Genomic DNA, 27,269 nt, shown 5'->3' on the forward strand with positions numbered 1-27,269 from the left:
AAGCAGGGGTGGGGGCTGCTGTTGGAAACAAGACTCCCACCCCCTTCACTTGCCAAGGAAGCCAAGAGCCAGCACCAGGGAAAGCTCTCAGGGACACACTGGGGGGGTAGGGGTCATTTTTCCTTCAATCCATAATAGACAAGCCCCCTGAGCTCTTCCATGTGCCAGGCAGGGTCCTGAGTTCTGCCCTCCAGGGCTCACCATCTGCTTGGGGTAGACAAGACTACCCAGGCGTTGTACCCACGACCAATGAGATACTGCGTGCCCAGCCCAGGAATCCGAATGGAGGACAGCTCACCGGGGGCCGAGCCCACAGCTGGGGAACGTTGACCAATGATTTAAAGTAGTATCTCGTGTGTATTGTTAAGTGAAGCAAGCAAGGTGCAAGACTATAGATACACACCTGTATACATGCACACATATATACATGCACACATATATCAATACACGCGTGGATATATATGCACACAGATACACACACGTGTGTGTAGTCACTTACACACTCATATATAAATACAAAAATAATGCTACCTTTTGTATGAGAAAGATAAGGAAATAAAAATCTGTTGCATGAAACAACGCAAGCGTCCATCAACAGATAAATGGATAAACAAAATGCGGTCCAGCCCTACCATGGACTATTATTCAGTCTCATAAAGGAATGAGGGAGGCACTGATACGAGCTACAACAGGGATGATCCTCCAAAACATTCTAAGTAAAACATCCAGACAAAAAAGACCACATATTATATGATTCCATTTATATGGAATGTCCAGAATGGGAAAATGGGTAGAAAGTGGATTACTGGTTGCCAGGGGCTGGGAGGTTAAGTGTAAATGGGCATGAGGGAGTTTATTGTGGGGTGAAAGTGTTCTAAAGCTGATTTCAGACAATGTAAACTTACTGAAAAACATTGAATTGTACACCTGAAATGGTTGAACTCTGTGATGTGGAGAACATACCTCGATAAAGTTGTTTTTGAAAAGTTGCTGTTTTTTGGTTGTCTGCAGGAGCAGCGGGGGAACAGAGGAGAAATGAACACACGCCATCCTGGGGAGAAGAGAGGGGTCAGCTGAGGGACAGGACAGGAGTGAAGCTGCTCAGCAACTCCTTTCCGCTTGATTTTTGAACCAGGGGAGTATCTGCCCCCTCAAATGTATTATTTTAATATAATATCCATTTGAGGGGTGTCACTGTGTAAGGCTGAGCATCCGCAGATGCCACCACACTCCTGCAGAACACCCCAGAAGTCGACCCCAGTCTCCTGACCCCAGTTCTAAGCCCTTCCAGTGTTATGGCTGAGTGACCAGAAGATGAAAAAATGACAGGGACCAAATGGCGTCCTTTGTTCCAAGAGACAGACAACCATCGCTGCCCCTGCCACTGCTTTCTGATTCCCTGAGAGTGGTATCGTCCCAGCTGCCAGGGCCGAACGGCCCCACTGGAAGGGCTGGACGCAGTCCCCTGGGGCAGCAGCAGCAGCATCAACATCCCCTCTTGAAAGCAGAGGAAACTGAGGCCCAAGCTCCTATGGAACAGAGCAGAGAGATCTGAACCAGACTGGCATCTCATCTCACTAGTTACATTCTCAGCTGCTTCTGAAGGAAGCCCCGGGAGTCATGGACCTGCTTCTGCAGAGGTCAAAGGCACTGGTAACTCTTGATTAGACTCCCCCCACCCACACTCTGCTCCCCACCACGAAAACAGCCTGCAGGCTCCTTTACTTAGTCCTCCTGGAGAAACCAGCGAGAAACTGGGGCATCCCCAGGTTGTCCCCTGCCCTCCACCGGGTGGGGAGACTGTGGACAGGGCCCCTGCAGCCAGAGGCAGCCCTGCACCAGCTCCTGCCTCCGTAAAAGCTCCATCCCCCTTCGTTATGTTTGCATTGCTTTCCCAGGGGGACCTCAGACTTAAAGTATTATGTTTTAACCTCTTTGGCAAGTCTTGAGAAAACACTTCGGGCATATTTCACTAGCAAAAACAAAAGGCTTACAGTCCAAACAGTGCCCAGCAAAGACCAGAGGAAGAGGGGTTGGGGGTGGGGCGGGAATCAGGCTGAAATTTTTTTAATGGATTCTTTTTTTTAATTGAGATAAAACTCACCATAAAAATTGTTTAAAGTATGCAATTCAGTGATTTTCAGGATAGTCACAAAAATGTGCGACCATCACCACTATCTGATTACAGGACATTTTCATCACCCCAAAGAGAAACCTGTCCCCATCAGGCAGCCACTCCCTATTCTCCCCTCCCTCCAGCCCTTGGTAGCCACCAAGCTACTTTGCATGTCTGTGGATTTGCCTACTCTGGACATTTCATATAAATGAAACTCATACACTGTGTAACCGTTTATGTCTGGCTTCCTCCACTCTGCATGATGCTTTGGAGGGACATCCATGTTGTGACTCAGAACTTCATTCCTTTTCGGAGCTGAATAATATTCCATTGTATGGATAAATGACAGTTTGTTTATCCATTTATCAGTCCATGCATGTCTGAGTTCCCTCTGTTTTTTAGCTACTATGAATAATGCTGCTAAGAACATCTGTGTAGTTTTTTGTGTGAACATGTGTTTCATTTCTCTCGGTTCTACACCTAGGAGTGAAATTGCTGGCAGAAATGAAGTCTGGTCCAAAGGCTGGTGTTCTCTTTGGAAAAAGATGCTTTTCCACTGGCCCCTCAACCACAGGAAGGGAGTGGGAACTTGCCCACCGCAGACATGGGCAAGAGGCACTCAGGAAGTGGTGGGGGGCGGGGGGCAGCTCTAGGAGGTGAGAATCCAGGCAGTGCTCTGGAGTGGAGGGCTTTGGCTGAGCCTTGCCGGGTGGGGTGCACAGAGATAGCAAAATTTGAGAAGTCCAGGGGGCTTTCTAGGAAGGAGGCACAGCATAAGCCAAAACCTCATGGTGGGCATGCACACAGTCCCCAGGCCACTGGTCAGTTTGTGTGGAGGAAGAGGCTCTCTCGGGTACTGAGCTGCGAGCATCGCTATGTTGTAAACCCTTCCCAGCTGTACTGCCTGATGTCCACGGGGTCTGCCCGGCAGAGTCCTGTGGCAGATCCAGGTAAACTCGCTACAGGTGAGAGGTAAGCACCAAGATGTGTGGTTGAGAGGACCCCCAAAACATGCAAGAGCTTTTTTTCTTGAGAATCCATGAGGATATTCTGGGCAGTAAAAATCCAATCCAAATATCAGTCCAATACAGAAGGGCAGCCCCCACCAATGTTGATTCATTCACTCATTCAACGAATATTTCTGACTCACGTGCTAGGTGTTGCAGATGCACCAGTGGGTGAGAGACAGGAGTCCTTGCCTTTGCCGGGCTCACAGTCTGATGGGGGAGCCAGATATTAGATAAATTAAAAATCATGATGCAAACCAATAAAGAACTTCCATGCCACTCTTTCAAAACAGGCTTCCTGATAAATAATTATATTTCAAAAAGATAACATGTGATCCATCTTCTCTTTGTCATAGAAATGTGAAATTTTGTCTTCCTAAAACTGAAGATAATGATTTACATTGGCTACATGGCTGTGTATTTATTATTACATTATTATATTGTATCGTATTATTTGCTTTGCTTATAACTGTGATAAATATTTGTATAAATGAAAATAAATCAATAACAATTAATTTTAAAAAGTCATAATGCAAAGCATGATGGGTGCTAACAAGGAACTGAGCAGGAGGTAAAGCAGAGGGAAGCACCGAGAAGGGGGAGGATCTGCCCAGACAGGCGGTCAGGAAAGGCGACCTTGAAGCCCAAGCATGAGGACGTCCAGCGTCCCAGGCATAGGGGATGGGGCATGGAGGGCCCCAGGTGGGAAGGGGTGTACTGAAGAGGCTGGCGGGCAAGGTGGGAATAACGGGTGATCTCAGGGAGACTCATGGGATTTGGACTTTCTTGAAGGACAAGAAGAAGCTGTGGAAAGATTCTGACCAGGGAGTGACTGTGCTGGTGTCATACCCCTCACTCAGCTGCTCTGCTGACTGATGGGTAGATGGACTGGACACAGCTCACATCAGAAACGCTGGTGGCTGGGCCCACGTGGTCACAATGCAGTGAAGACACAGTCACGGAGCCGAGGCCCACTGTGGAGCTGGAATGTCGGGATCGTCTGGGGAAGGCCAAGGAAGCTGACAGGGTAACTGACAGGTGCTTCAAAGTGTCACCCAAAGCCCCCGCATGGAAAAGCATGTCATCCTGTGGAAGAAGCAGAGAGGCTACTGGGAGGGAGGTGGGAGCCGGCCCCCAGGACCCTGAGCCAGCCAAGGGATGAGGTGGTCCCTGCTGGCGAGCATCTGGTCCCTGACCCTGGCAGCCAGAGGGCACAGCCAGCACAGAGTCCTTACCCTCTGCCCACTCCCACATGGAGAATTCTGTTTCCCCCTGGAACCTTCCTCATGAATATTTTGCACAGAAATGAGAAGGCAAATTCCGGGCTCCGGACAGAGGGTCACAGATTTCAGAAAGTCATCTTTAGAAAACACTGGTTTCTATTTTCACCAAATCCCTGGGAGATGAGTTACGAAAGCCTGAGGCCTGGGAAAGGCTGAAGAACAAAACTAGTGGGGGGCGTGGGAGGAGGTGGGGGGAACTGGGGGGCGGGAGGCATGGAGGGCCTGGGGATGTGGGGGGTGCTTTCACTTGGATGCAGGAAGCAGGTGTCTAGAGTGGGTGAGCTAAGGGTCTTGTGGGGACACCACAGCTAGAGTTGGACAAGTGCTTTTTTTTTTTAATTACCTACTCGAAACATAAAACTTGATGTATCTTTCTGTACCAAAAAACTTACTTTGAGCCAATGCCGGGAAGAAAACACTATACAATGAGGGCTGGAGAGTCATGTGGCTTGGATAATAATATTACTACTAAATAACAATGTTAATCATTATAATCGCTAGGAACATAAATAATAATCATTACTAAACCTTAATAATTCACATCATTAATTAATGAGTAACTAGTAATTCAAGTGATAGCCACTCCATGTGCTCCACAGTCAGTCCTCACAACCCTACGAGGTAGGTGCGATTTTTCTCTCCTGAGTTGGGTGTAGAGATGCCCCCCATGAACCCTTGCTTACATTCAGCCGTCTGTCCATCCATTCGTTTGTCCTATGAAGCCACAGTGACAAATACACAAGCAAATACAGCACTTACATAACTAAATGCTAGGCCTGCCCAAACAAGCCATGGAGTTAAGGAACCAGCAGATGCCACAGCTGGATGAATTTCAGGATCAGGCGACCTGGGCTCAAACCCCAAGCTCATGTGCCACCTGTGCGACCTTGAGCAAGCTGCCTGGTTTTACTGGACTCCCGTCAACCATACCCCACACGGCCATTCCCAGTATAAGGAGCCGTGACACCAGGCACGTAGCACAAGCCCTGGCGCGCAGAGAGCAGGCCGTTGTGGCAGCTGTCGTCACTGCAGAGTAGGGGCATCTGTCGCAACAAGAATGAAAGCGAGCAGAGCAGAGTATTAAAGAATTTAGTCTTAAGTGTTGGGGTCACACATAACTTTTATTTTCTTAGAGATGATGTCCAGAACCACCTGGATTTTCTACTAAAATATAGTTTCTACCGGAGAAAAAGAAGTGAGTTATTGTTTTTTTAAAATGGAAGTTCATCATGTCTGACAATCCTTACCTCTGCTGGTTGGGCCAGAGAGGGTACAGTCAAGGACTGTGTGAGTCGGCGGGTAGCCCTTCCAGGCCCCCAGAGAAAACCAACCCATGCATGTTGCCAGCATCTCAAGTGAAAAATCTCTCTTTTCATGACTCCCTGAAACCTGCCCTAGTAAACCCTGTGGGGTCTGCTAGGGAAGCTTGAAGGTCAAGGGCAAAAACCCATGTAAAGAGAGAGCCCGGCTTTGATTGGCACCTGGTGGGCCCACCTAAGACAGGCAGCTGACTGGAGGCCACGCAGGAGCTGATGGCTGGTCAGTGAGGACAGCTCTGCCAGCCAGCCTGCGATAGTACCCAGCCCAGGAGGTGCGGGCACCCCAACTTCTGACCACCTGGCTCCTCCTTAAAAATGTCCCAAAGCACCCAGTGAACACTGCGGGTGACCCTCCCAGGGTCACCCAGGTCAAGGTTGCTGCCCTGATTATGAAAACAGCAGAATGCTCAAAGCACTCTGTCTCTATATCTTTTATGAGCCTCGAATCCTCTCCTCCCCGTTGGTGCAAAGATCCTTATTTCTGCTATAAAATGAATTAAAAACTCACATTTAATATTTAGTTATGGTGTGGTTAACAGCTTTATGGGCCAGGCCGCTGCCTTCCTATTTGCTTACAATGTTGTCCTTTATGTTTGCCAAAACCAAGCTGCTTGAATGACGGGGCGGATGCCAAGTTATTAACAATTATTACCTTTTACAGTCATTTTTGGCCCCAGCATGCTTTTCTGGTGGTCTCATAATTTCAAAACAGGGACCTTTGAAATCGTACCCCGAGACCAAACGGGCCTGCAGAGGGCACTTCCTCCCTCCTGGCCGAGTCCGGCCCATTTCCCATTGTGAAATGTTTTTCCACCCCACATGTGCCCAGCATGAGCCCAAGCTCTGGGCCTGCGGTACAAACCATATTCCCAGTGAAAAGGAGCCCTCTGTGAGGCGGGGACCCCTCCGAGGGCGCCTGCAGCGCAGCACACATCACGCGGCTCGCTGGGGCAGAGGGCGACATCAGGGCCGAGAGGGACAGACTCCAGCAGTGACGTGGGTGGCCTTCACTGTCGTCACCCAGGCCATGAGCTGAGGTTATGCAGAGGCCCCACACAAAACCACCAGGCCCGTGACCCCACTGCCAGCAATGCCCCTCTCAGAGCTTCTTTGAGGCTTTCAAGTCTGGCCCGGATCATTAACTGCATAATTATATCCCACGCATGCATGATCTGGACATGGGGTAGGGTGTGTGTGTGCACAGGTGTGTGTGTGTGTGACTGTATGTGAGCGTGTGTGTGTGTGTGTGTGTGTGAGAGAGAGAGAGACAGACAGACAGACAGAGGACACTGAGACATCTTATGACCTCCTGGTTCTCAAAATAATTTTTATGAAATATAACTTCCTTAATGTCCTGCTTGCTTTTTAAAAAAGTGTTTGTGTGTGTATGTATTTTTTTTTTCTGGAATTAGATAGTGGTGATGGTTGTACAACACTATGAATCTATTAAAAAACCACTAAATTATACACTTTAGACAGGTAAATGGTACGGTAGATGAATTTTATCTCAATAAAGCTGTTTAAAAAATAAAACATCTCCTACTGCACCCCACACATCTCCAGCCCCTGCCAGAGCCTCCCCCGTTCCAGTGCCTGGGTGGCCGTCACCCTCCCTCACACACATCTGATTCCCAAGAGATGACCAAAAGTGTGGCAGGTTTCTGCAGAGTGATGTGAGCTGGGTATTCATTCTATCTCTACCTGGCTGGGTCCCCCGTGCAGCTGCCACTCTGCAACAAGATTTGCTTTCACTCGGTACCAGACTCAATGAGCCTGTGGGACAAAGGCCAATGCCACCAGCCTGCAACACAGCAGCGTGAACGCAGGCAGTAGGGCTGTGTTTGGAAAGTAGGCATGTGGGTGGCTTTCAACTCTGATATAAAGGACTAGCCAGTCTCTTTCATCTGTGGTGACCCAGACTCTAAATGGCCATACTGAGAAACGTCAACCACATGCTATAGATGAAATCCTAAAAACAGGGCTGTGGCCAATTGAAGACGGACAGTTTTTGCTCCTCCCCCCACTATGAGGCAGTCTAATTCCCCTCCTCCAGAATCTAGGCCAGCCCTAGGGACTTGGTTGGCCAATGGGATGCGGCAGGGTGACAGGTTAGGATGCCCAAGGCTAGACCCTAAGAAGCCTCCTGCTTCTATGTTTTCTCTAGGAGCACTCACTCCAGAAGCCCTGAGCTGATGTGACTGCACAGACACTGCCATTCAGGAAAGGCCATCTGGAGGTGCCAGTTCTAACTGAGCCGGCCTTCCAGCCACCCCCGCCAAGGTGCCTGCCATGTGAGCACAGCCACCTTGGGCCCCAGAACAGCCCATCCACTAGCTGAATATCACCAAGTGACAAGCTGAGCCCTGCCCAATTCCTGACCTTTATTTTGGCAAGATAAAATAAAATGTTCTCATCTTAATTTCTGCTACCCAAATTTCTGGCACTGAGTAATACTGAACTGGACGCTCTCCATGAGGGTGATGCTGCTGCCTAGAGGGTGTGTGGAAACTAGGGGCATATTTGGTTGAAACACTGACGGGGTGATACTGGCATTTATAGGAGGAGGGGCGCAGTCAAGGGACGGCTGGCATCCTGCAATGGACAAGAGAGCTTCCCTCAACCACAAATTACCCACATCCTGCATGACTTTTGACGCTGACAGAGATGAAGGTTCATTTTATAATTATCGGAGCCTGGAACATGACTCTTTTCTATATACAGATATAAAGCATTTTCAAATAATTTTAACATACCCTGAATTTTCCAACTACCATGTAAATCAAAGGAAGACTACAATTTGCTTGGTTCGAAACCTCATGAAAAATTGTTCAGCAAACACAGTGAACGCTGGCAAGCATTCATGGTGTCCGAGCCATCCACACAGCTCTCAAGAGCGCTCCTTCTGAGGCTGCCGCCCTCCCGGCGAGTTTGTGTCTACAAGCAAAGATACTTAGTCTTTATTTCCAAATCTCAAAAATGAAAAGAAGCGCTTGACAACATGCCATGGAGAAATATCTCCTCTAAAACCCAGATTCATTTATGGTAAGGGTAGAGAAACATTTCACTACGTGGTCAAGACCGCTAGTACAGGCGAGCCTGAGCACTCGCACATTGAAACATATTTTAAATAAATAACTTCCCTATATTGCTCCTTTATGTAAGAATAACGGCACTGTTTTTGAAATTGTGTTCGTAAGTAGGCTATATTACGTGAATTCCATCAGGATAAGAAAGGAGGTATTGTGAAATCGTTGTTATAAAAAGGAGGCGTTAGGTGTGACAAGGTTGAAAAACATTGTGCCACGTGAACTTGGGTTCCTGGTGCCATCCAGGAAGGGTGGGAGTTTCCTGAAAGATTCCAAAGACCCTGTCGACGCTGTGATCCTTTTTGCTTACTCCGCCTAGCAAAAGATTGTAATACCGTCCTAGCAGGACGATATTAAGAGATCATTAGAAGAGAGAGAATAGCACTTAGCTGGATATTGAGGACAAGCAAAATGAACAAAGATCTTTATGCCCAGGTCAATATTAATTGGCAAAATGTGTCTTTGACTCTCAAGAGCAGACCTGGGCTGTAATCCCTGTTGCCTAACTCCTATGTGACCCAAGGCAAGCCAGGCCCCCTCTCTGAGCTTCTTTCTTGTCTGTAAAATGAAGGAATTGAGTACGGCGATTGAAAAGAGTCCCTTTGCTTGGGCAGTCCCTGGAAGACGGCCTGTCTGCCGTGACCTTCTCAGTCGACAACTGGTCCTTCCATCCAGGGACCAGGAGGGGAAAGAATCCTCAAAATCCAAAAGCACCATTTCAAACTGACCAATAGTAAAGACAGAAGAGAAAAACTCCCGCAACATATTAATGCTTCAGAGCATGCACAGCAAGGTCATTTCTGGAGAGGAAAAGAAAAAAAAAAAATAGGGGCTTTTCAGCCTGTGAATAAAAAGTGTCCTTTAACAGGCGATAATTATATACAGGAAGGCAATTAAAGTTTTAATAATTTAATTACCTTCCTGCAAACCCATCAAGGTAAAATATGGAGTGAAAACATTTTTGAGGGCCAGCAGCCACGAGGAGCGGATCAAAGGCCCCTGAGATAGCTCAGCTCTGAGGCAGTTGACACATTAATTTTTACGGGCTGACCGCCGTTATTAATAGAAGAAACTAGATGGAAGTATTTTTCCACGGTGGGGGGGACCACATCATCATTTGATGCCTGATGTTACAGCAAACATAGTTTTGGCTTCTCCCTGGAAATAAATCTTGTTTTCTTTGACCTTCGTTTGCTTGAGGCAGGGCCAACTTTCAAGACTGGACTTCATAGAGAGGGCTCCCCGCTCAGGGCTGCCATGTCGGAACATCAACAAGAAACCGTGAAAGGAGATCAAAGGGGGTCTGGTCAGAAACCACAGGACAGGGCTGGCACAGCCAGGCACAGTGGGGCGAGCGCATCTCAAAGCCGGTGCGCCCGCCAGAGATGGCCTGAGAGTCCCCCGCCCCAGCCTCAGCGTTCTCACCTACCAAGGGCCAGCTGCACTGCTCCTTACAAACATCTTTAAACCCACCCCCTACTTTGTTGTTGCTGTTGTTTTTATTGTCGTAAAATACACATGACATAAAATTCACCATTTTAACCATGTGAAAGCGTAGAGTTCAGATGAATTAAGTACATTCATGATGTTACACAACCATCACCTCTATCTAGTTCCCAAGCTTTTTCCCTCCCCAAAAGGAAACCCATCCCCATCAGCAGTGCTCCCCACTGCCCTGCCCCAGTCCGGACAACCACAAATCTGCTTTCCATCTCTGTGGATTTGCCTGTCCTGGACACATCCTATAAATGGAATCCTACGCTATGTAGCCCTTTGTGACTGGCTTCTTTCATCCATTATTTTTTATGTTTTTTTTTTTTAACATCTTTATTGGGGTATAAGTGCTTTACAATTGTGTGTTAGTTTCTGCTTTATAACAAAGTGAATCAGCTATACATATACATATATCCCTATATCTCCTCCCTCTTGTGTCTCCCTCCCACCCTCCCTATCCCACCCCTCTAGGTGGTCACAAAGCACTGAGCTGATCTCCCTGTGCTATGTGGCTGCTTCCCACTAGCTGGCTATTTTATATTTGGTAGTATATATAAGTCCGTGCCACTCTCTCACTTCGCCCCAGCTCACCCATTACTTTTTAAAGGAAGCTTTGTATCATTATCTGTAATAGAAGACCTGTATCACTTGCCATAAATGAAAAATGACCATAAAAATTAATACACTGAAAACTAGCTCATGTCACCAAGTTGCTGTAGGACACGGCACAACCCCCCAGAGGGTCCACAACGAGGAATCATTTTACATCAGTATGTACACTTCTGCTCCATTCCACTTCAAAGCCACATAACAGTCTTTGTAGGACTAAACTGTACACTAATACACTTTCTATTGATAGATATTCATGATGTTTCCATTTTGTATTACAACAATGCTGAAATTGATATCTTTGTAATCATTCCGTGTGGGTATAATCTTGATATAAATTTCTGGAATGCCTGAATCAAAGGATATGTGCATTTTACATTTCAATTTGTGTTTCCAAGTGTTTTCTTTAGAGGTGGTCTCAATTCCTCCTCTCAGCATCAATGTATGAATATGCCCGTTTCTGCACCTAACCACCAATATGATGAGCTCCAGTCTCTAGATCTTGGCCAATCTGATAGGTGAAAAATGCATACACCTCATTGTGGTTTTAATTTGCATTGAGATGAGTATTCCTATCTCCATTTTATAGATGAGAAAATAGACTCAGAGAGGTTAAGGAACTCGCCCAAGGTTACACAGCGAGTAAGTGCAAAACCAGGATTTGGACCCAGGTCCACCAGACTCCAATTCCTGGGCTTGTCCCCCTACTTTCCTGCTGCTTCTCATGGCACGTGATGGATTCTGCCACTTGTGGATGTGGCTTGTTCCACAAATGGAGGGGAAGCTCCTGGTTGGCAGGTTCTATATTCCTTCCACAAGCCCCACTGTGCCTGACTCGACACGTAGGATATGAGCACCCCGTAGACACTGCTGGTGGAACCACTGGATTGGATTATCACACCTGCATACCCACAGTGCAGCCTGGCATTGAGGAGACCAAAAAAGGAAAGGACAAACTATGGGGACAACAGCCAGAGTCATCGTCACGGGAACCTCTGTGACCTTATAGTTTCTGCCATTTCCCCAAGCTGTGGTCACAGGAAGGTCACAGCTGGGCTGAAGGATGATTTATGCCAGTGCTCACAGGCACCTCTGGGGAAGGGACAGCTGGGGATGAAGGTGCTAATGCCTAAATATATAGAACTGGGAAAAATAACCAGGACCATCTTCCACCAACTACATGCTCGGGGCTGGGGGGTTTCATACCCCACTGGTTCTGGCAAAAATGAGAGTGAATTTTTTTCAGGGTGTCAGGTGTCTATTAGAACTTATTGTAAGTACTAATAGAGCCCCAATGATCAGAGAGCCCAGAAGACCAACTGAGTGGACTTCCCACAGCCCTAAGGAAATAAACTAGGGCAGTGGGAGCCAGTCTCATGCATTTGAAGGGCTCCTGACAGCCTTCTTCAGCTCAAACCCTTTTCCATTTTGTGCTTCACAGCAACTTTCCGAGGCTGGTGCTGTGGTTCCATTTCACAGATAAGAAAATGGAGTTTCAGAGTGACAACATAGCTTGCTTGAGATCCCACAGCTGGTACTGCCAGATCCAGAAGTGGCTTTGATTGGATTCAATACCCAACAAGTATTCCCAATAGGCCCCCTTCCCAACACCCTCTCTGGGAGCCAGGGGTCCCCCAGGCCTTGTTCTTTCGGGGACAGCCCCAGGTCCTGACCTCTTGCCGCTTCTGCTAAAAAGAACATCTCCCATGTCCTGGAATGCAGCTTGGCGGCAGGGGGCTCGGAGGCTGCCGGGACCTCTCTCAGCACCCCTGCTCCCCTCCCAGCACTGAGGTCTGACCTAACCACGGGCCGGACGGCTGCGGGTGGTTGGGTGGGAGGGACTGCACACCTCACCCTCCCCTCCTGGGCTCAGCAGGTACCGGGTGTGGGCCTGACAGCACGGATTCCGAGAGAAGCTCCATCAGCCCCGGCCCTGACCCGAAGCCCAGCTGGGCGGGTCTGGGATGAGGGGCTACAGCACCACGCCTGGGCCCCACATGGTCATGGATGTCTGGGCCGGGCTCTAACCATCCCCTTTACAGCTTGCAAGGGCAGGCTGGGGTCTGAGTCTACATCTGCAAGGCAGAGGTGGGATGAGGTGACCAGGGAGAGCACCACCCTTCCTCGGGGCCCTTCCGACAAGATGGAGGGTCCACGAGAGCCACCAGTAGGAGGCAGGCCCATGAGCTAAGCAAAATCCACCAAGTCCGGGGTGCCCTTAGCGGCCAAGCGCCTCTTCTCCCCTTTCTTCCAACCCACCACCCTTCCTCAGGGAGTGGCCCCTCCCGGACAGGTGATGGTGTTGCCAATTACAGGACTCTGCCCACCAGCCATCGTGATGGATGAGGGACGAGCACGTGATGAAGCGATCATGTATCCCCTGGGGTTTCTCCATGGCGTCCGCACAAGATTGTTCTGTGGTAACAAGGCTGCAGTCACACATTGTCCTGGGAGAATAAACCCCAGAAGCAGAAATGGGAGTGGGAGACAGTCCTGAAGCAGCTGGCATCTCCCACCTGCCCCTCCCAGGACCCAACAAATTCCCCTTGTTTTACCTTTGCTGTCTCAGTACGAATTCTTACGGCTCACATTTCCTGAGCACATGCAGTGGCGGGGTGGCGGCGGGGGGCGGGGGTGGGGCGGTGCTCTGTTCTGAGTGCCGTGCTTGGATTAACTCATTCCGTCCCACCGGAGCCCTCCAGTGAGGAAAGGAAGCATGCAGGTCAACAGCTCACATGGCACAAAATCAACAGCGTGGCAGAGCCTGGATCCGAACCCAGGCCTGTGAGCTACCCTGGCATTCAGCAGAGCTTTGCAGGTGGGCATCGCTACCGCCAACAATAGCCATAACTGCCTTGAGGTCAAGTGTGGCCACAGGACCTGTGTCGGCCAAGAAAACGGGAGTGAAAGTGGCACTGCCCCTCCTGGGCAGAGGCGTTCCGCCCTTGCACTCTTCTGCCCTCCCTCACCCAGCCTTGGCATCATGGACACACGTACTGATCTGGAGGTGCCTCTAGATCCAGGCAGCCTGGACGTTAAGCAAATTCACAGAGGGCAGCTGTCCTGGGAGCCACCTCCACCCACAGTCAACTCTGTACCAGCAAGAAATCGACACTTGTCATCCTCAGTCACTGGCTGTTCAGGGCTGTTTCTCACTGCAGCAGAGCATGGCCTACTCTGACCGCAAAGCGTTTGTCCAACTAGCAAACAAGAGGCCACCCAAACTCTCAGGCCAGCACTAACTCCTGTAACTTCCCAACAAACTGACACGTCCCATTCTGTTCGTTTTTGTTGATTAAATTGGTCTTGTAAAGGGAGGCTTCCTCCCCACCTCTCGGATTAAAGCCCCCTCAGAGCTTGACAGCATCCCTGTGCCGTGGACCCCTTTCAGACCCAAATGAGAGATCCCCTGGTTTGTTATCCCTCCAAGACCATTAGCAACAGATGTGACTGAGGATGATGCACTGACTGAGGATGAAGCCCAATTACACAGGCTCAACTACTACAGAGAATGGACCCTTTGGAAGCCAAAGGGCCTTCAATTAGTGCAATTTCTGCAGAAAATTACTTCTCAAAACTTTGAGGTGAAAATGACCAAAGGGGACAATAAGAAGGGGGGCTCAAAAATGATGAGATAGGGTTAAAATGCAGATGTATTGACCGTGGGGGACTCACAAACACCACAGAGCATCCGATTTCAGCAAAGGCTAGTCCAACCAGAAAAAAAACGCACACACCTCTGTGCACACAGAGTGGTTCCTGGGAACCCTGAGCCTCATCCGTGGATCCGTATTACTAAAAGTTCATTCTCGGGATCATTCTCAGCAATAACCCTCTCAGAGCCCCAGAGCAGCCCATCCAGCCTTCACAACATCAGAACTCATCTCTCTAAACCACTTTGTCGGTCAGTACAGGCTCACCTCAGAGATGCTGCAGGTTCGGGTCCAGGCAATCACAGTAAAGAGCATATCACAATAAAGCGAGTCAAACAAATGCTTTGGTTTCCCATTCATATAAAAGATATGTATACACTATACTGTAGTCTATTAAGTGTGCAATAGCATTACGTCTTAAAAAATGTGGAAACCTTAATTAAAAAATACTTTATTGCTAAAAAATGCTACCCATCCTCTGAGCCTTCAGCAAGACATAATTTTTTTGCAATGGTAACATCAAAGGTCATTCATCACAGATCACTGTAACAAAATATGATAACAGTGAGAAAGTTTGAAATATTGCAAGATTTACCAAAATGTGACACAGAGACACGAAGTGAACAAATGCTGTTGGAAAAATGGTGCCCACAGACTTGCATGATGCAGAGTTGCTACAAATCTTCAATTTGTAAAAATGCATTATCTGCAAAGTACAATAAAGCGAAGCACAGCAAAATGAGGTCTGCCTCATTATTAAGCACCTACTGTGTGCCAGGCACTGCACTAAGCCCCAGGGACACAACAGCAAATGGAGACCCAGCCCTCAAAGAACCCACCATTTCATGGGGGAAGGGAGACAAAGGCAGGTCCACAAATAAGCAGGACGGGTCGATCAGCACTGTGGACATAATTGAAATGGGCCCCCCCACCTTCCTCATGCCTGGTGGTCCTTGAGCTGGAATAATCAGGGGGGCTTCTCAGAGAAGGGGACTTTTGAGTTGCAAACTGAATGAGAGAAGCACGCAGGATGATGACCAGAGCCGAGATGGAGAGGAAGATCCTGATGGGAGCTACAGCCATCCATGGCAGAGGCTCTGCATCGCCTGCCTTCCCTCAGGCCGGATCTGGGCTAAGACAGGCATGGGGTAGATGATAAGTGGCCACTAAGGGTTCAGCTGCCCAATCGGACAGCCCCGGACACCAGTCTGACCTGTTACCTATTCACTGAGTGCTCTTGGTCAGGTCATCTCCCCTAACCTCAGCTCCCTCACCTCTAATGTAGAAAGAATGATAATATTTGCCACTTAGGTCTGTGCACTTCTGGACATTTATCCCAGAGAAATTCGAATAGGTCCAAGTACAAGTCTTTCCACTCATGTTCACAGCAGCTTTATTTGCAACAGCCAAAAGGTAGAACCAGCCCAGGCATCCTCAAACAGGTAGATGGACAAACTGTGGTACACCCTCACCATGGAATACCACTCAGCAAGAGAAAGGAATGAACAACACCTGGATGGACCTCCAGGGAATTTTTCTGGGTGAAAAAGAGCCAGTCCCAAGGTTATATACTGAATGATTACATATATATGACATTTTTGAAATGACAGAATTTTAGAAAGAGAGAAAGGTTAGTGGTTGCCAGGGGGTAGAGAAGGGGTGGAGGATGGGGCAGGAAGGAGGGCGGCATGGCTACAAAAGGTCAACAGGAGGGTCCTCGTGGTGATTCAGTGTCTTGTGCACAGAACATGCAGGGCAGCCATGCAAGGCCCGTGGATAGTGAAGAGCAGGCAGATGAGAGAAAATTTCAAAATATCACCAAACTAGCACAAAGTCTCCCATTTTTTCCCCCAATATCCCCTGTATGGGCTCACAATGGCCTCAAACCTGGACACAGGTTACCAGGCTCAGGGAGAGACAGAGAGACCGAGGGACAGGTCTGGGGAGAACACAAGCCCTCCAGAAGGGGGAAGGGACACAGCAGGGAAATCTTGTTTCAATTTTTATTTTCTTCTGTTCTCTTGCACTTAGTTCTCGGACATTCCCAGGGCATAGGGAATGACAGCAGCCACAGCAGTGACCCATGGCCCCTACTTGAGAGGAAGCAGAACCTTCCTTACTGATCAGAAAAGCTGTGGTCCCGTCTCTGTCTCCCAATCTGGATGCGGGCACAGCTATCAACTGTGTGCAGCAGAGCAGAGTAACTGAAGTCCCAGCTCTCTGAATGGAGGACCCACAGCGAGTCCAGGGAACCAGAAATCACTAAGGAGCCCACAGAGTGGGAGGAGGCAAGGAAAGGGACCCTTTAAAGCTATGCATGAGCTCCTGGGCTCACCCCTAAGCTGCGTGCATGTGCACGTGCCTGACCCTGAACAGCATACCTAAGACTTTGAGAACTGAACACAGAACAAACCATCATCCAGATCCAAGACTGGCCACTGGGTGGTGCACACACAGGGCAGCTCTGACCAGCATGGCAGAGCTTTTGGAAACTGACCTGCCGTCAAGACCACAGCTGGCAGGAGGCTGGTGGGAACTTGCTGCCTGAACAGGTCAATTGCCCAATCAAACAAAACTAGCAAAGTCCTCTGTGGCATTTAAACAAGACCTAGAGCCTCATAATATAATATTCAAAATGTCTGGAATACAAATGAAAGTGACTTAGCATACGAAAAAACAGGAAAATCTCAACTTTTACCATCGAAGACAAGGACCAGACCCCCATACCTGTATGATGCAGATGTTAGAACAATCAGAAAGACTTAGAACTAGCTATTATAAAAATGCTCCAGGAAGTAAGGGCAAACACTCTTAAACTGAATGGAAGGATAGGAAGTCTCAGCAAAGAAAGAGAATATAAAGAAGAAGCAAATTGAAATTTTAGAACTCAAAAGTACAATAACCAAAATGTTAAAGCTGGATGGGCTCAATAACAATATCGAGATAGCAGAGGAACGAATCATTGAGTATGAGGACAGATTATTAGAAATTATCCAATTTGAACAACAACAAAAAAAAGGAAAGCAAAAGAATTCTAAGAACAGAAAAAACAAATGAACAGGACCTCATGGACCGGAACCAGAAGGTCTAACATTCATGTCCTAGGAATCCCAGAAGGAAAGGAGAAAGAAAAAATGCAGTGCAGAAAAATATCTAAGAAAATAATAGCTGAAAACTTCTCAAATTTATCAAAAAGCCAAACCTACAGATTCAAGCTCAGTGAATCCCCAAAAGGAGACACTCAAAGAAACCCATGCCTAGATACATTATCATCAAAATAATCAAAGCAGAAGACAAAGGAAAAAATCTTGAATGCAGCCAGAGAAAAACAACACATTACTTATAGGAAAACAATGAAGCAAAACCCAACAGAACTAAAAGGAGAAACAAATCCACAATTATAGTTAGAGAGTTCAACACTCATCTCTTTGTTCAAGGAAACAAATAGACGAAATTAGCAAGGATATAGATGAACTGACAACACCATCAAGCAATTGGATCTAATTTATAAAACACCACCAATAGCAAAATGCACGTTTTTCTTCAAGTGCACACAGAACACAAAGATCAACAACCACTTCCTGGGTCATAAAACAAACCTTAACAAATTTACAAGAACTGAAACCATACAAAGTATGTTTTCTGATAATAATGAAATTAAACTAGAAATCGATTACAGAATGATAACAGGAAAATATCCAAAAACTTGAAAACTAAAACATATCTAAATAATTGATAAGTCAAAGAGTTCTCAAGGAAAATTAGAAAATATTTTTAATTGAATGAGAATGAAACTACGATGTAACAAAACTTGCGGAATCCAGCTAAAGCAGTGCTGAGAGAGAAATTTTTATCATTAAATGCTTATGTTAAGAAAGAAGAAAGGGCTTAACCCAATGATCTAAGTTTCCATCATTAGAAACTAGAAGAGCAAAATAAACCAAAGTAAGCAGAAAAAATATATAATAAACAATAGAAATAAATGAAATTGAAAAGAGAAAAATAATAGGGAAAAATCAGTGAAATGAAACACTGGTTTTTCAAAATAATAAAATTGATAAAACTCTAGCAAGAAAGACAAATAAAAAAAGAAGACACAAGTTATTAATACCAGGAACACAAGAAAGCGTATCATTACAGACCCTCAAACATCAACAGTGCAATACAGGAATACTATAAACAACTCTATGCCAATACATTTGACAATTTAGATTAAATGGGAAAATTCTACAAAAACTAGAAACTAACAAAATTCACCCAAGATGAAATAGATAATATGAATAGTTTGATAACCATTTTTAAAAATTGAATTCATAGTTTAAGATCTTTTAAAAAAGAAGTCTCCAGGTCCAGGTAGTTAAACTGATGAATTCTACCAAACACTTAAAGAAGAAATAACACCATTCTACACAATTTCTTCCAGAAAGAGGAAAGGAGGAAATGCTTACCAATTAATTTTATGAGGCTGGTACCTGATACCAAAACCAAAACGCTGATACCAAAACCAAAGATAGTACAAGCTAAAAAATTTAAAAAGCTACAAACCAATATCTTTCATGAACATATACAGACCAATATGTTTCATGAACATAAGCACAAAAATCCTTAACAAAATACTAGAAAATTGAATCTATCAATATATAGAAGGAATAATACACCACAACCTAGTATAGTTTACCCCAGGAATGCAAGGCTAGTTCACTATTCAAAAATTAATCAGTGTAATCTACCATATTAACAGTCTAAAGAAAATCCATACGATCACGTGAATTGATACAGACAAATCATTTGACAAAATTCAATATCCACCAATGATTTTTTTAAAACTCTCTAAAAACTAGAAATACAAGAGAACTGCCTCAATCTAATAAAGGGAATCTACCAAAAAAGAAAAAAATTCCTACAGTCAGTATCATACTTATGATGATGAAAGAGAGAACACTTTTCTCCTAAGATTGGGAATTAGGCAAGAATATCTATTCTCAACACTCATGTTGAACATCATCCTGGAAGTCTCAGCCAGTGCAATAAGACAAGACAAAGCAATAAAAGATACACAAATCGGGTGGAGAAAAAGCAACCCTCCTACACTGTTGGTGGGAATGTAAATTGGTACAGCCACTATTGAGAACAGCATGGAGGCTCCTTAAACAACTAAAAATAGAGTTACTGTATGATCCAGCAATCCCACTCCTGGGCATATATCCAGAGAAAACTATAATTCAAAAAGATACATGCACCCCAGTATTCATTGCAGCACTATCTGCAATAGCCAAGACATGGAAGCAACCTAAATGTCCATAGACAGATGAATGGATAAAGAATATGTTTTATATATATATACAATGGAATATTACTCAGTCATAAAAAAGAATGAAATAATGTCATTTGCAGCAACACGGAGGGACCTAGAGATTGTCATACTAAGTGAAGTAAGTCAGACAGAGAAAGACAAATACCATATGGTATCACTTATATGTGGAATCTAACAAAACGATACAAGTGAACTTATTTACAAAACAGAAATAGACCCAAAGACATAGAAAACAAACTTATGGTTACCAAAGGGGAAAAGAGGGGTAATAAATTAGGAATTTGGGATTAACATACTACTATATATAAAACAGATAACCAACAAGCACCTACCGTATAGCATAGGGAACCATACGCAATATTTTGTAATAACCTATAAGGGAAAATAATCTGAAAAAGAATATATATATAAAACTGAATCACTTTTCTGTACACCTGAAACTAACACAACATAAATCAACTTTACTTCACTTTACTTCAATTTTAAAAAAGGCATACAGGGACTTCCCTGGTGGCACCATGGTTAAGACTCCACGCTCCCAATGCAGGGGGCCCAGGTTCGATCCCTGGTCAGGGAACTAGATCCCACATGTATGCTGCAACTAAGAGCTCGCATGCCACAACTAAGGAGCCCTCCTGCCACAACTAAGACCTGGTGCAACCAAATTAATTAGTTAATTAATTAAGTTTTTTAAAAAACGGCATACAAATCAGAAAGAAAGAAATAAAACTCTCCCTATTCACAGGATGGCTAAAATAAAAAGTCTAACCACACCAAGTATTGGCAAGAACATGGAGAAACTGGAACTCTCCTACACTGCTGGTGGGAATGTAAAATGATGCAACCACTCTGGAAAATAATCTGGCAGTTTCTCAAAAATGTAAACATTCATCTACGATATGATCCAACAATACCACCCCTAGGTATTTTCCTGAGAGAAAGGAAAACACATGTCCACACAAAGACATATACACAAATGTTAACAGCAGCTTTATTTGTAATAGCCCCCAGCTGGAAACAACATAAATATTCATCAGTAGATGAAAGGAAAAACTATGATAAATTCATACATTGGAATATTAATCAATGATAAAAAGAAAGAATTACTGATGCATGCTACAACATGCACCAATCTTGAAATAATCATGCTGAGTGAAGTAAGCCAGTCAAAAAGCAAACACTTAATATAAATCTAGGAAATTCATATTGCCATGTGACAGAAAGCGGATCAGGAGTTGCCTGAGAATGAGGTAAGGGGAGGGTGAGAGGAATCACAAAGGACACTAGGAAACTTTGGGGGAGAGGGAGTACCAATGACATTTTCATTATTTTGATTTTGGTAAAGGTTTCATAGTTGGATATGTATGTCAAAACATCAGAGTCTATGATTTAAATGTATGCAGTTCCTTGTATGTCAATTACACTCAAAGATTTTTTTTTTTAACTCAACAGGCAGAAAACAAACACCCCAACTAAAAATGAACAAAAGGCTGTAACTGATACTTAGCCAAAGAGGGTACACGGATAACAAATAAACACATGACAAGAAGTCTAACATCATTAGCCATCAGGGAAATGCAAATCAAGATCATGATGAAATACCACTACACACTCACTAAAATAGTTAAAACTAAAAATACTCACAATGCCGAGTGCTGGTGAAGATGCACAAAAGTGGGAACTCTCATCCTTTGCTGGTGGAAATGTACAGTGATGGATCCACTCTGGAAAACAGTTTGGCAGTTACTTAAAAACTTGAACATTCACCTACCATATGACCCAGCAGTCTCACTCCCGGTATTTACCCAAGAGAAATAAAGACATGTTTACACAAAAACCTGTACACAAATGTTAACAGCAGCTTCGTTCATAATCGCCAAAATCTGGAAACAATCCAAAAGTCCTTCAACTGGCGAATGATAAACAAATCACGGTCCATCCAAACCATGGAATACCACTCAGAAAGAAAAAAGAGGAGCCGTTGATACATGCAACAGCTTGGCTGGATCTCAACGGCATTGTGCTGAGTGAAATAAGCCAGGCTCTAAGGTTCCATTCTCTATGATTCCACTGATACGACACTCTGGAGAGGACAAAACTATCGTGATGGGGACTGACCAGGAGTTTCCAGGGGCTGGTGATGAGGGGAGGGTGTGACTGCGCAGGGGTACATGAGGGAGATTTTTGGAGTGGTGCAGCTGCCCTGTATCTTGATTGCGATGATGATGACACAAATCTATACATGCGTTAATACTCATAGGACCATACAACAAAGAGAAAGTCAATTTTAGCATACGTTAACTTAAAAAATAAAAAGGTAGGAAGGAGTGATGGGTGTTAGAGCTCTGTGGCCCCCCACCCTAGACCCTGTGCTAATGAAGAAAAACGTCTCCCAAACCACGTGACTCCAATCAGAGCAGTAGGACCCTGGCTCTGCATCGGTTGGTGTGCAGGGAAGGGGGACAGATCCTCCCCGTGCGAAATGGAGAAAATTCACATTTGTTGGAAATCGCATAACCATGATTCTCCCACTCAGACCATTTAGTCCTGAACCTAGACTGAGGTAATAATTATACAGCCCAAGGAATCTTAACGGCATGGAGGAGAAACCCAAGCAAACCCGGTGAGGGGGAAGTTCTACCAGAAACAGGAAATTTGAGCCTGACCAGAGGTCTCAGGGCTTCGCTCCCTCCTGCGATTGTGAGTTCTCAGCCAGGGCACTGTTAATCCCAAGGCGGCTCCGAGACTCCAAGTCTGCAGCAAACGTGCTTCAAAGGCAGACTTTGGGGTAAATCCCCACACATCACTTGTCCTCAGCCCGCCACGGTGGTGAGATGGGTCTCGATGTACAGACTGACCACATGCACTGCAGGACATCTGTATTCCTGGCCCCTCCCCATCACTGTCAGAGCCAGAAGTTCCATCCCCGTGTTTGTCTAAACAACCCTTGGGCGGTGCCTCCGCTTGAGTGGCCGGGAAAAGAAAGGGATGTTGAGTTGGAAAAAACTGCTGTCTTCACCCTGATTGGAAGAGTGTCCCCAGGGCCCAGGGGACAACACAATTTCACGCAATGAGATGAAAAACCTTAATGTACAAACACCCTCAGTAGTTTTAGTCCCCTGTCTATGAGAAAGGATGCCAGTTCTGACCAAATAACCCCTCCCCCTTCCTCAGTGCCCTTTGAGGAGTGGTCTGTAACCCTCAGACTGAACCCCATGAAGGTTAAAGCCTTCAGCAGGGCTGCATCTGGACCACAGAACTTGCGGTTCAGACCAACAGCAAGGCAGCCTGAGGTCAAATAGAATGCCCTGGATTTGGAAACAGAAAACCTAAGTCCAAGCCTGGACCTCACTGCCTCACCTCTCTGAGTCTCAGTGTCCTCATCTGTAAAATGGGGATAACAGGACAAGCTCTTTCCCACGTCATAGTGCTTCACACATTCTGTTCCCTCTTTCTGTGGATGCTCTTCTCAGGCTCTCACAGCTGTTTCCTTCCTGTCCCAGAAGTTTTCTTGGAAAATGCCACCTCCTCAGAGGCACTTTCCCATCCAAAGTAAACTCCTACCCCAGTCACTTTGCATCACAGTGTCCTGTTGAATTCCACCAGGCATTTGTCACTACTTGGATCGTCTCTGTCCTCTCTAGGCTGTCGTTCTCTTCCAGACGAGAATGCAAGCACCAGGAAAGCAGAATCCTGGTCATCTTACCTCCACTCTATACACCAGGACCCAATACACAGCACACGCACACTGCATTTTTGTTGGAGGAGTGATGATTCTCCAATTTCCAGGGTCGCTTCAGTGTCAGGGGAGCCTGGGCAAGCAAGTACTCTGCACCTCAGAGTTGGTGGGTCTCACTAAGTAGACCTCTGAGACACCCACTCACATGCTCCCTAGGAAACCAAGAGCAGGAGTCCGGTGTAAAAAGCCTCAAATCATAAGATTCGGAATGCTGCATTTCGCCAGCTTGCCAGAGTACAATTTTGCTAGGAAATAAAAATACATAATATTGCCACAAAATTCAGAACCAGTTAGAGTCCCAGTTTATTAGCCAGACCAGATGCATCTTTCCCTCTGTGTCAGTTATGTTCACCAAACATTCAGGAATCGACTTTCAACGTTCTTTCAAAGCAGGAACCCAGCCGAGGGCTCCACACGGGAATTTAAATTACATTTGGATGCTAAGCTTAGCACCTAAAATAAAACTGAACTTCTCCATGGTGTCTCAACACCCCACCCTCCCAAGAGTGATCCATCGGCTGACATTTAAGTTAGGAGAGAAGGGTCTGCACTTTGTAGCAGTCAGACCCCAGGGGCATCACCCACCCTCACAGTGCCTCAAATATCCTCATCAGTGAAATGGGGATAATGCTCACTACATAAATAGATACGTGAACACCAATCCTTACAACAGCATTAGCCCATGGTAGGCACTCAATAAACATTATTTATGATCAGTATTCCTCGCTGGGAGGCTTTGAGCAAGCCATTTCACTTTTTGAGCCTCATTTTCTAGTCTGCAAAGTGGGTACAGAAATCCTTTCCTGCTTGCAAGGTTGCTGAGACAGTCAAATTAGATCACCTCCGAGAATGTGCTAGTTCCCCAGGGATGCGTGGTCTCCCCTTGCTGACTGAGGGGAATTAGAGAGAGGCTAACGAGGTTTTAAAAGCCTTTCTTCTCTAAGCAAAACCCGTGGGGATGAAAATCCTTTCCTGAAATTTTAATCAGAGCTATGAACCAAGTGCTAGGGGAAAGGGGAGGGAGTGGGGGTATGTGCTATGATAGTCATTGGCATGGGGGTACCAGGACAGCAAGATGGAGTGGTGGCTAGAGGTACAGGCTCCAGGCCAGCTGCTGTAGGAGGGGGGGAAAGGGCACTGGGGCTGGAGATCTAGAGGGTCTAGGAGGAAACAGGGAGTGACTCTTTAAAGGTACTGGGTCTCCTTTTGGAGTGACAAAAGCGTTTCAGAACTAGATAGAGGTGATGACTGTACAACGTTGAATGTACAAAATTCCACTGAATTTAACACTTTAAGATGGTTAATTTTGTGTAATGTGAACGTCACCTCAATTTTCAAAATCCCTCAGCAGTTACATTTAGGAAAAGCCAACAAGGACAGAGAATGACACACGGACCAGGTGCCCACCCCTTATGCTAAAAGGACACATAAGCCCTGGCATGAACTTAGATCCCCTTGGGAAAGAGAAGAGAAGGGATGCAGAGGAAACTGACTCTCCAACATGAGAGTCTTAAACTCGGTGTGACTGAGTTCCTTGGAACCGGCACATTGGATCTTCTAGCACTCAGTAGAAACGGGATCTCAAGAGAGAAGTTTGATTATAGAGAAATAGGGAAAGGCACAGCTGTGCACAACAGATTCGAAAATGTGAAAGTCAACATCTACACTCGGAGTAGAATCCTGTTATCATTCCCATGGCACAGACAAGCTCATCAAGACCTGGGGGAGCTAAACCACCTGCCCAGGAGACACGGCTGATACCTAACAGGCGAACCCAGGCAGCCTAATCCTAGAGACCCAGTCTGGACCCACTCCCTCTACCACCTCCCACATGAAAAGAGGTCATCAGGCTAAAAAGGCTGTCAGAGCAAAGGAGCAGAGGGTTTAAATAGAATGCATGCTTCTTTCTGGGAGTATGCAAAGCTTGATCTTGGAGATGATGATGGTGATGATGGGCGTGGGGATGGTGATGAAGATGCTGATTATGAGGATGATAGTGATGACGATGATGGTGATGATAATGTCGGTGGTGATGGTGATGATAGAGATAGGAATAGTGTGCACAGCACAGAATAGTTTTAGTGATTTACTCAGGAAAAATATTTAAAATCCTTTGTATAATTTCTGGCATACAATGAAGCCTGCAGTGAATGCCATCTATTGTGACTGTTGTTGCTATCATTATGAACTTCTGGTTTTAAATGACTTGTAAGCAATTTTAAGTAGATTTTTAAGCACCCCTCAACCTGTGACCTATATTAATTAAGACTTGAGGCCCATCTCAAGCTGGCTCATGCCAATCAGGGGATTACTTGCTTCTCCTAACTAGAGAGTCTGTGCTGCAGTTAATATGGACCAGGAGGTTCACACAGTGCCCCCAGGTCCTGGTCTCCCTCCTCCCCTCTGCTGTTTTCCTCTGCTCCGGGTTTCATTTTGGGTAGGTTCTCCCTCAGGGATGGCAAGGAGCTTCAGGCAGCCTCACGTCCAAATCACCACAGCTTGACAATCCCAAGACAAAGGGAGCGTCTCCTTTGCAGTGTTCCAGCAGAAGACTCCTGGAGGGCCCTCACTAGATACATTTGGGTCATACGACATCTCCGAATCAGTCACTGTGGTCAGAAAGGGTGGAAAGGGTGTTCTCACTGCTGAGTCCAGGTCCTATGCTCCTGCAGTCAAGTGGACCAGGGGTGGAGGGAAGGTGATTCCTTGAAGGGGAACAAAGGGGAGATGGGTGCAGAGTGGGCAACATCAGCAGATAGCCACTGCATGCCCAGGGCACTGGGAGGTCCCGGCGTGGACAGCCTGCTCCTTCGGGGAAGCATCTATTCAGCTGGCATCTACTGAGGGCTTGCATGCACCAAGCAAGTGGACCATTTCCTGCAGATATGGGGAAGCTGGCCTCTTACCCGCCTCCAGGAGAGAGGCTGGGGTCCACCGCAGCTGTGGACGAGAGAAGACACTGCCTCCCTGGCCCTTCCATTACAAGAAAGGGTTAAAATCTTGGGGAGGAGCCTCCCCATTCTGGCAGCCCGATGGGAGGGAGCCCACCCACAGGCTTCCTGCAGGGGAGGGAAAGACTGGGTGGCCTGAGGCAAGGTATGCTGGGGTGGGCCTGCTTACTCAGAAAGCCCAGAGGCAGCAGACCCTGGGTCAGAGTTAGCCCCAGAGAGCCGCTGGGTTGAGTTCATTCTTCTTAACTGATATCATGACGCATCTTCTGGAGAAGAAGGAAATGATCTCCCAGGAATGCATGTAAAGATGGTCTACGGGGTGTTTCTGGGATTAGGCAGGCGACAGGAGCTGCAGGATTGAAAGTGGTGTGTGTGGGGGAGAGTGAATGAGTGTGTGAGTGCATGTGGTGTACAAGGAGGAGGAGGAGGAGTGCAGAGACCTCCACTGTCTTAGCCACTAACCCCTAAGCCAGGTAGGGTCACAGTGAACCTCCCCTGAGTGCTGGGCACAGAGCCAAGCGCCCTCCTCTGCTGTCGGCAGCTGAGTGAGGCGAGGCGCGGACAAACTCGGCTGCCGTTTCTCAGAGACACTGACTGACCGACGTGGCCAGCGCTGCGGTCTGGGACTCACAACCAAACCTTCTGACTCCGAAACCACCACCTTCCCACTACAGCCCGTGGCCTCCCATCCCCGACAA

At 46.4% G+C, this 27,269-nt stretch overlaps 1 protein-coding gene across 6 annotated transcripts in view; it reads right to left on the bottom strand.

The window, feature by feature from the left end:
- C19H16orf95 (chromosome 19 C16orf95 homolog) overlaps positions 1–27,269 on the bottom strand; it is a 432,052-nt gene that overhangs the window by 323,580 nt on the left and 81,203 nt on the right. For all 6 annotated transcript variants that reach the window (XR_009498961.1, XR_009498960.1, XR_009498963.1 and 3 more), the window contains one exon: positions 21,526–21,605. Coding sequence is in view for 1 of the 6 variants with exons in the window: in XM_059904131.1 (XP_059760114.1) it covers positions 21,526–21,605 (80 nt within the window). In the remaining 5 variants the exon portion in view is untranslated. The remainder of the gene's footprint in view (positions 1–21,525; positions 21,606–27,269) is intronic.

The sequence above is a fragment of the Balaenoptera ricei genome, chromosome 19 (genome assembly GCF_028023285.1).
Source record: "Balaenoptera ricei isolate mBalRic1 chromosome 19, mBalRic1.hap2, whole genome shotgun sequence".
NCBI classification, from domain to species: Eukaryota; Metazoa; Chordata; class Mammalia; order Artiodactyla; family Balaenopteridae; genus Balaenoptera; species Balaenoptera ricei.